This window comes from Prunus avium, chromosome 1 (genome assembly GCF_965620075.1).
Source record: "Prunus avium chromosome 1, drPruAviu1.hap1.1, whole genome shotgun sequence".
Taxonomy (NCBI): Eukaryota; Viridiplantae; Streptophyta; class Magnoliopsida; order Rosales; family Rosaceae; genus Prunus; species Prunus avium.
The window spans coordinates 22,030,913-22,041,447 of NC_142284.1; the positions used below are offsets into that span (position 1 = coordinate 22,030,913).

General features: G+C 45.0%; 1 protein-coding gene and 1 non-coding gene across 2 annotated transcripts; one reads left to right on the plus strand and one right to left on the minus strand.

The window, feature by feature from the left end:
* Positions 1-546: 546 nt before the first annotated feature.
* On the plus strand, positions 547-2,808 carry LOC110747072 (uncharacterized). The gene has a single exon (XM_021947280.2). It carries the CDS (start codon positions 547-549, stop codon positions 2,806-2,808), a length of 2,262 nt encoding a protein of 753 aa, XP_021802972.2.
* A 6,162-nt stretch (positions 2,809-8,970) lies between these two features.
* Positions 8,971-9,077, minus strand: LOC148297573 (small nucleolar RNA R71). Its single transcript, XR_015833226.1, has one exon. It is a non-coding gene; the product is annotated as a small nucleolar RNA R71 (small nucleolar RNA).
* Positions 9,078-10,535: the final 1,458 nt, after the last annotated feature.

The window sequence follows — 10,535 nt, forward strand, 5'->3', positions numbered from 1 at the left end:
GGGCCTACCAAACTCAGCACGACACCTCCAGAAATTCAGGACCCTCTTGAAGAAATTAATTTGGGGACTAATGAGGATCCGAGGCCAACATTCATCAGTGGCCTCTTGGATCCTGCCATCAAGGAAGAATTGATTTCTCTCCTCCAAGAATTCAGAGACTGCTTCGCTTGGCATTACCATGAAATGCCAGGATTGGACAGAAGTTTGGTAGAACACCGTTTGCCCATAAAAGAGGGCTATAAACCAGTGAAGCAGTTAAAGAGAAGGATGTTAGTCGAGACTGAATTAAAGGTAAAAGAAGAAATTGAGCGATTGTTAAGGGCAGGATTCATCAGACCAGCCCGATACGTCGAATCGTTGGCAAATATCGTCCCCATCCTGAAAAAGGTCACCAAGACTGTCAGAATATGCGTTGACTACAGAAACCTGAATGAAGCTACCCCAAAGGACGAATACCCCATGCCAATGGCTAATATGCTGATTGACGGAGCAGCTCGTAACAAGATTCTGTCGTTCATGGATGGCAACGCAGGGTACAACTAGATCATGGTTGCTGAGAAGGACATTCATAAGACAGCATTCAGATGCCCAGGGCACGTGGGGGCATATGAATATCTAGTCATGCCTTTCGGGCTGAAAAATGCAGGGGCCACGTATCAAAGGGCGATGAACGCCATTTTCCATGACATGATCGAACACACACTCGAAGTATATGTAGACGACGTGGTCATCAAATCAAAGGAACAGGAGGAGCATGTGGAAGATCTCAGGAAGGCTTTCATTAGAATGAGGAAGCATCAACTAAAGATGAATCCGAAAAAGTGCGCCTTCGGCGTTCAGGCGGGAAATTTCCTGGGTTTTCTAGTACATCAGAGAGGCATTGAAGTGGACAAGAATAAAGCCAAGGCAATCATTGACGCCTCTGTTCCCCGTAGCAAGAAAGAACTGCAGAGTTTGCTCGGAAAGATCAATTTTCTCAGGCGATTCATTGCCAATTCGGCTGGGAAGGTCCAACCTTTCTCTTCTTTGCTAAGAATAAAGGACAAGGATCCATTCCTATGGGGGCCGATCCAACAGGAAGCATTTGATCAGATAAAGCAATACCTGAGTAACCCACCAGTTCTCACGCCTCTAAGAAAAGGCGTCCCTCTAAAATTGTATATTTCTGCTTCAGATAATTCTATCGATAGCTTACTAGCCCAAGACAATGTAGAGGGCAAAGAACAAGCTGTATTTTATCTAAGTAGAATATTGCAGGAGGTTGAGACTCGTTATTCTGCTATTGAAAAACTCTGCCTTGCACTGTATTTCACGGCAGTGAAATTACGGCATTATATGCTTCCTTTTACTGTTCATATCATAGCCAAAACTGATCTCATTAAATACATGCTCAATAGACTCGTAATAAGGGGACGATTAGGAAAATGGATTCTGGCTCTCTCAGAATTCAGTTTCAGATACGTTCCTCATAAGGCAATTAAGGGGCAGGCTATTGCAGACTTTTTGGCCGCCCACCCTTGTGTCGAAATTGAGGATTTAAGCACTATGGAAATAGCCAACCTAGGATTCCCACTCAATCAAAGAGCTCCAAAATTGGAAATTAGAAATGTTTTTGGGAGATTGCCAGGTCAGCAAGGACAGATTTTAATCCCTGTAAAAACTGTCCAGGTCAAACCATGGAGATTATTTTTCGACGGATCAAGGTCAGAATCAACAGCTGGTGCAGGTATTGTCATTGAAGATCCATTCGGAGCCAAATATGCATATTCATTTCAGTTCGATTTCAACAGCACCAACAATAGGGCCGAATATGAAGCTCTGATTATCGGCCTGGAAATGGTACTAGAGCTTGGGGTAACCCACTTGGAGGTCTTTGGAGATTCTCAGTTGATAATCAAGCAACTGACAAATGAATATAAATGCAGAGACCCGACTATGGCAGCCTACTATGTCGCAGCCCGCAATCTGAGCTCTATGTTCAAAGATATATCAGTCAAATATATCCCGAGAAATGACAACCTGGCTACCAATGAAATGGCACAAATAGCATCTGGCATCCAGATACAGGAGCACCAGTCCGAAAGGACCATTAAGGTGCAGAAGAGATCCCTACCTTCGATCCTCAGCAGAGGAATGGATCTCGAGATAAACGCAAATGAAGTACAAGCTGGAGATTGGAGAAAACCTTTGATTGATTACCTGACTAACCCATCTCCAAGGGTGAGCAGGAAAGTCAAATACCATGCCACCAAATTCCTAATCATGAATGGAGATTTGTTTCGACGAACCAATGAAGGAGTCCTCTTGAGATGTCTAGGACCGAAAGAGTCTATGAGGGTCATAGGAGAGATTCATGAAGGATCCTGTGGTGCTCACCAATCCGGAAAAAAGATGCGATGGCTGATCAAGAGATATGGCTATTTTTGGCCAACTATGGAAAAAGACTGTTTTAACTACGCCAAAGGTTGCGAAAATTGTCAAAGTAATGGCCCGATACAGCATCTACCAGCTGTTCCCTTAAATCCGATCGTCAAACCTCGACCTTTCAGAGGATGGGCCATGGATTTCGTAGGCAAAATTGTGCCTAGTTCAAGCAACGAACACACATTCATTATCATGGCCACCGATTATTTCACAAAATGGGTGGAGGCGAGTGCAGTCAAATCCATTTCTTCTTCAATGGTGATCACCTTCATTAAACAACACATCATCCACAGGTTTGGGATCTGTTTGTGCCTAATAAATCACGGCCCTAAACTGGCCGAAGGAGCTCCTTTTCTTGGCCCAAGCACTTCCTCGAGAAGCTGAAACGCAGCGTTTCGCCAAGATGTTGGGCCTTCCTGAAAACAAAAGAAAAATGCTAAGGCATGATCATCTCGGCCTCGATCATCGGCCGAGGCCAAGACCAAGCAAAATCACGGCCAAAAATATCAGAATTGGATCATCACGTGATGACAGGGTCCCATGCTTCATTTAATGAAGTAGTGCCTCTGTTTAGTGCAGCAAACCCACTGGCCACGAATAAACATTTAATGCACGAGAGAAGGTGGGAAGTGATTGGAGTCAGAATTTGGTGATGGAATCAGAGTGATTAGACGTGGACATTCTCACAAGAATTCTTGTGGCTTGAGAGATTAGGTCACCAGCTATCAGAACAATAAATGCGTCTCCACGGCCAGAAGCGCAGAACCCACGATTAGGGCGGCGGCCGAGATTCACCAGGATTTGTGGGGTTGCAATGCCATACTTCACGATCCCAAATGTCGATTGGACTACCCACTTGCTCTAATCAGGCTCCACCATGCGGATTTTCAGCCTCGGCTACTCCTCCAAGAACTCTTCCTATAAATACGAGGCTCAAGCTACATTTAAAGGGTATAAACAGCAAACCAAAGCCTCCCACGGAGCAACTTATATTTTCCTGTAATGCACTTTCAATATCTTGCTTTCCTCGGAGCTGCGGACGCTTTTCCAGGAGAGGATGCCGGCACCCTCGCCCGCGACACCTCCCAGGGCCGGACCGAGGAGCCAAGAGCGCGAGAGAATCGAGCCTTACGGCAAAAGCAGCAGCCTCGGTGGCTCGGCCCACACCCAAGCATCAAGCTACGGCCAGCATTCTTTGCCGCTGACAAACAGCTGGGGGCAGTCCCAGCCCACTTGGGCGAATTCTGGGCCAACCTGCTCAACAAGGACAGCGCGCGGCCCGCTCCACGCTTTGGCCAAAGCATTGGGGCGGGATAGCCCTGCATTGTCTACGGTCCAACAGTTCTGCCCAACCCATGCTATGGCCGACCAGACACGGTCCGGCCAGAGCGACGCGATGGAGGAGTCACAGCAACAATGCAATCAGAATGGCTTGACCACGGCACTACCAGTACAAATACACGGTCCGGTCATTCCAACGACAACGCAGACACACTTAGGTTCCCATGAGGGTGAAATCCAACGGAACCAGGTGGCCATACCTCGATGGTCAGCGGGCCAAATGAACCTCGAACAAGCCCACGGCTTTCCTCTAAAACCACCCGACTCGGTCGCAACGGCCGAGCTCGCCGTTAAAACGACCCAACATATAAAGCCGCGAAATGATGACCAACAGGAGATGCCCCCTCGAGGGTTTCAGGCTAAAGATACCCGGTACGTGACCGAGGGCGGCTTGACTCAGCGACGGCCGGGGGCACCAGGGTGCACAAAGCTGTACCTATCAAGGAAACCTGGAGTTTGGCGCAATTTATTTCCTAAGGGTTTTTGGGCTCGCCGCGCATCAAAAAGCTCGGCCGTGCGCACATCTCCCTGTGTCTTGGCCGACGGCCATGACACTAGTAAATTATTAAAGCTGAGGGTTTGATTTCTTCAGGATATCAAGCGACATAGCCGAAAGAAGGACTACTTGCAAATGATGCCAAGAAGTTCAGAAAATTTACAGCAGTCGAAACTCGGCACCTACAACTCGGCGCAAGTTAAAAAAAAAAATGGCGCCGAGGACCTACGACAAAAAAGTCAAGAAGAAGAAAAGAGGCAGGTAGGCGAACGAATTAAAGCAAGCGGTGCGGTCAACTTAAGGTAAGAAGCATACGTTTGATTTTTTGGGAAGAAGACTAGCCTTATAATTAGGTTAAAGGAGTTTCTTTACAATAAAGATGGACGACCAGTCGTGGCCGATCGAAAAATACAGAAATCATACAAAAATTTATATATAAAATAAAATGTATGTGGTTAATTATTACATCCCAAAATATGTCCGAAACAAGTCGCTCGCCACCCGCCTAGACCCCTTCGCTGAACATGCCCCAGATCAAGCACGTGATCCTCCTCCAGGCGATGTCCCCGCCGTCTATGTCCGCCTGCCACCTCGCCCGGATCAGCTTCCGCTCGGCCAGGGCCTTCTTCGTCTCGGTCGCTGCCTTGAGGATTTGCTTGGTCGAGGACTTCAGCTCTTTCCCGGCCGCGACCGCGCCATCTTGGCGCTGGAGTATGAGATCTCGGCGAGCCTGGAGCTCGGCAATCTGGGCCTCAACCTGCGCAAGCTCTTCATTCTCTCGTTGGACGACTAGATCATTCTCTTTCAACCGGGCCATTGCAGGTTGGACTTGTGTTTTGATCACCTCCAGATCCTGCTCGAGCGAGCTCCCTTCGGCCATCCTCGTGACGGCTTCAGCATACCGGCCGATCATCTCCTCGCCTTCGGCCAGACGGGCCTGCAACTCATCCAGCTGAGCCGAGTTCAGCAAATCGAGTGCCATAGCCGTGTCCAAGCAGGACCTGAACTCCATAAGCGCCCCGGCGGCGGTCATTTGATGGACCCCATGGAGAAGGAACTCTCGGAGCCGTTCAACGACGGTCTTGGAATCCTCGTCCAGGGGAGTCGAGGCCGAGCTACCTCCTTCCTCATGGAGGCTGGCGTATAGCTCCTCAAGATCATCGGAGGAGGTGGCCTCCTGAACAAGGGAAAGAGTTGGGGTGAGAAACATTTAGCTAGAACATAAGCGAATAACAAAAAGAAAGGGCTGAATACTCACGTTGAGTGAAAGCTCAGTTCTGACCGCCGAAGTAGTCCTCAGGAGACTCGGCACACTCACGACCGTGGCCCCAGTTACCGCCGGCTCGGTCACGACCGTCGAATCCTGGGACAACGGCGCAAGGGGCATGGTTACGGCAACCGTGGACGGCAGCAGCGACGACTGGGGAGGCTGGAGGCAAAAATTAGATTAGGAGTATAGTGCAACTTTGAAAAGAGAACAATAAAGCTAAGTATAGGGAAAGCTGACTCTTACCGAGCGGAAGGAAATGCCGCTTGGACGACGAGGAGTAGACGGCAACGGCTCAACAGGCACGACCGCAGTAGCCTCTTCGGCAGCCTCTTCAGCGGCCTCGTCGGTAGCCTCATCGGCGCCTTCGTCGGCAATCTCCTTTGCAGTCTCCTCGGCGGCCCCCTCAGTAGCCGGCACCTCTGCGATTGCTATCTCGGCAGCGGTCGCCCCCTCAACTACCACCTCATCAACGGCCGCCTCCTCGATCACCGTTTCAGACGCAGCTTCCTCTTCAGCCACCATCTCGATAGCAGCTGCTTCCTCGGCCGGCTCCTCGGTCGTAACTTCCTCCTCGACCACCACTTCACCCTAAGGCAGGAATCGGATTATCAAACCGTTCCTCTCTCGGCTACAATCACTTGATTAGAAGTTGAGTCCAAAACAGGAGCACCACTTAACCATTCAATCCACATCAACCATCTCGACGCACGGTAGACCGTGTGTTAAGCTCATAATTTCATACATATACATGCCCAATTTACTTACTTCTTTTGCTTAGTTCCTATAATTCTAAGTTATTTCCCTCCCTTTGTGTGTTTTGTAGGCCAATAGAGCAAGAGAGCATAATTCATGCAATTCAAGCATGTTAAGGCCTAATTTGGATGAATGGAAGAAGAGCTTAAAAGACAAACTCATTTTGGCTACAGCCCCCTGCCAGTCCAGTTCCGTAGGTCATATTGCAAGCTTTGTTTCAGCAACCTACACAGCTCGGATGAGGCAGCATTCTTCATGAAAGTTGTTCCAATGGGTATGTACTATAACATATCCAAAATGCAGCCCCATTGGATAAATATGGAGTCTGTTACCTAGCAAACACAGAGCCATGCTCAGGATGGATTTTATCAGCGCGCAAAATGAGTTAGCAATTTGTTTTGGCCTTAACTTCCTCCTCCGACCTTGGATTGGCCCAAATGACATATGGCTGGAAAGAAGACATTCTGAACTTCAATGTCGAGTGCTTAAAGTCCTAATTTGATTAAGAGAAGCCCAAGTTGTAAGCCCTTGAAGTTGCTGGTTATGCTGACCTCAGCATGTGCTGGTTGGATGCTTGGTCATGGTGAGCTAGGTATGAGCTATCATTTCTGGTTGGAAGCTTGGTCATGGTGACATGAAGATGAGCTAGGGCTGCTGGTGGGATCTATTGGTGAAGTGCATCAACCAATTCAGATTTTATAATGCAAGTGTTGTATGCATTAGTGAAGTGCATCAACCAATTCATCTTTTATAATGCAAGTGTTGTATGCATTAGCCATATTGAATTCAGATTTGTCACTCCCCTCTCCCTATAAATACCACATCCATTCCACATTCAAGACACAACAAATCCTGAGATTCACAACCCCCACAATTCACTCCAACCATCCTCAAACACTCTCAAAATCCCAAACACTCCAACAATCACCAAAACAACTCCAGCAAACCTCTCTTCCATTTCCCTACGAATTTCATCTTCCTTAGCCATCACCACTCACTCAAACTCATCCCAAATCACCTCCATATCCTTCATACATCTTTCTAGAAGTGGGGAAGCTCTTGGAGAAGCATTAGAAGTGGAGAAGCACTTGGAGAAGCCTTGGACACCACAAGAACTTCAGAAAAAGGGTTTTTCTACTCTTATTGTATTCATTATGTTTTCTCATTTCTGTTCAAGTCTCTTTTCCATTATGAGTAGCTAAATCCATAACTAGGGCTTCGATGTAACCTAACATGAATATTCTGGGTTTATAAGTTTGGAGTTTCAAGTTTGATTCATGATTCATGTTCTTATTCATTATGCTTATAAGTTAACATGCTTGTTTGAATGTTTGATCACCATTAGAACTTGTTTGTTAACTATCTTGGTTTGAATTAAGAGTATACACCATGCTTTAATTCGAATTGAACTATGAATAGGAAGAGTATGTATGGACATTCGACAACAGGGATTAGATACATACTTGGTTGTTTAAAATGTTCTTCTATGCTTAATGGGTTCCTAATGCTTAATTTTAGGTTAGACAACAAATGATCAAATTAGGGAATTAGGAACACAAGGTTAGGACCAAACACCATGGCCTAATCATACTTTAGCTAGAATCAATCTTTGAATCTGAATTAGACTTGTTACTTGAATCTTTATAACCCAGAATTGAATTGTTATGGTGATTCGAATGCCCTAGTCTCAAAATCTGTTTTCCAACTCTTAAAACCACACTTTGTTACATTTGTTTACTTGTTTTTGTTTGCAATTTCATTTTGCTTCTTTTGTTCAACAATCACAACCACTCTTGTTTTAAATTCTGTTTTAGACATAACCTCCTACTTTCTTGAATTTGGTAATCTAAGTACATAACTAGTTTTAACTTCTCAGTCTTCGTGGGTACGACCTCGTACTTGTCTTGCTATACTACTAATTGCCCCGTACAATTGCGAGTTAACATAATATTAACAACAAATTTTGGCGCCGTTGCCGGGGACTGAACGAAAGTTCTTCCCTGGTTATGTGCCCAAGGTTACCCTATTCTTTTTAGTGTTTCTAATTAATCTAATTTTCTGTTTCAGGTAGTTTATGTCTAAAAATCCATTACTTGAACAAGTGAGGTCTTCGTTCCAACGTTCTAGATCTTTGAACGCAGGACCATCATTGCAACCCAGACGAGTGACCTATGAAATTCAGAATCGTCTAGAAAGGGAGTTGTCAACTGCAAAAGAGCAAGCTCTTGCTACATTTACAAGTCTTGCTCTCCACACTGAACTTCCCGGTTCTTCACTTTCAAATTCGGAAGCAAGTTCAGACCAAGAAGAAGAAGAAATGATGGCTGCCATTGAGTTCATGGGAGAACTTGATATCCCAACAATTCCAGCATCTCCTTCAAGCATTTTGCTGCCCACTGTAGCTCGAAATTATGAGCTTAAATCTTCTCATCTTAATATGCTGCCTTCCTTTTATGGTTTACCTAATGAAGATCCATTGACTCATATAAAGGATATTTTTAATGTTGTGAGTTCTTTTCCCTTGACAGGTGTGACAGAAGATCAACTTCGAATGAGAGTGTTTCCATACACTTTAAAGGATAAGGCGAAGTATTGGTTGAATTCTTTGAAGCCTGGTTCACTCACTACATGGTCTGCCATTCAAAAGAAGTTCCTGGAAAAATACTTCTCCACGCAAAAGACCGACATGCTTAGGGACAAGATCTTGTTATTTGCACAGCAAGATGATGAATCGTTTTGTGAAGCATGGGAGAAATTCAATGGGTTGCTCAACCAATGTCCTCATCATGGGATTCCATTGAAGCTTCAAATGCGTATGTTTTATAAAGGACTAACCCCTTCTAGTCATAATATAGTCACCAATTTTGCAGGTGGTTCTTTTAAAACCAAAACTCCAGAAGAAACGTACGAACTCTTTGAGGAGATAGCAATGGAGACCCAACATACGGATACAAGAGGTAAACGTGTTATTAGTGGTTCTAATGATGCTTCTAGTGTGCAGATTTCAAAACTGGAACAAAAGCTAGATGCTCTTCTTGCATTAAACTCAAGAAGCCCTCCGAAGGAAGTGTGTAGCATTTGTGAATCTCATGACCATGCTACCACAGCTTGTCCACTTGGGGCTGGATATCCAGAATTTGTGCAAGAGCAAGCTAAGTTGGTAAATTCCTACAACCAAGGTCCAAGAAATGATCCATACTCTCAAAGTTATAATCCAGGTTGGAGGAATCATCCAAACTTTTCATGGAGAAATACCCAGAATCAAGCAAATCCCCCTTCATTCCAAAGGCCACAACAATCATCATCATCATTGGAAGATATAGTGAAGCAGATGGAAATCAACCAATCCAATTTTTAGCAAACTACACAAGCTGCCATCTCCAAATTGGAAGTCCAATTAGGCCAAATAGCTGCTGAAATAACTCAAAGAGTGCCTGGGAAATGGCCAAGCCAAACTGAGATCAATCCAAAGAACCCAGAAGCCAAGGCCATTCATGTGCTCAGATCAGGTAAGATCATTGATAATAAAGATGATTCTAATCTTTCAAATGATGTTGTGATTGTAGAAAATGAAGAGGAGGAGACCATGGCCACGGAAGGAGAACAACTCAAAACTTCTCAATCTGCTCCTAAGGCCAAATCAGATTCTCAGAAATCCGATCAATTCCAATTGCATAAAAGGGATGACAAATTTGTGCCACCACATCTTCAAGAAGATAGATACGTGCCACCCGCTCCATATGTTCCACAGATTCCATTTCCAGGCCGTCTTAAGAAAGCAAAGCAAGATAAGGCTTTTAAAGAGATTTATGATATTTTGAGTAAAGTTAATATCAATTTGCCTTTGCTTGATCTTATTGAACAGATTCCTGCATATGGAAAATTCATCAAGGACTTGAAAACTCACAAGCTCAATTTCGCTCCAAATGAAGGAGTAAAGCTCGACCAGAATGTAAGTGCTGTATTGCAAAGGAAGCTTCCACCAAAACTAGATGATCCTGGCAGCTTTGACATTCCCATTAACATTGGAGGCAAGAAGGTTGGAAGAGCCATGTTGGACTTGGGAGCAAGCATCAATGTTTTGCCATATTCAGTTTATCAAGAGCTTGGCTTAGAAGGGATGAAGAAGACTTCAATGCGACTTGAACTAGCTGATCATTCTATAAAATATCCAAAAGGTATTGTAGAAGATATTCTAGTTCAAGTTAATACACTAATTCTCCCTGCTGATTTTGTAGTGATGGACATGGA

Excerpts from the sequence above, each read along its gene's own strand:
- LOC110747072 (XM_021947280.2), top strand. The coding sequence starts at position 547 with ATGGTTGCTGAGAAGGACATTCATAAGACAGCATTCAGATGCCCAGGG.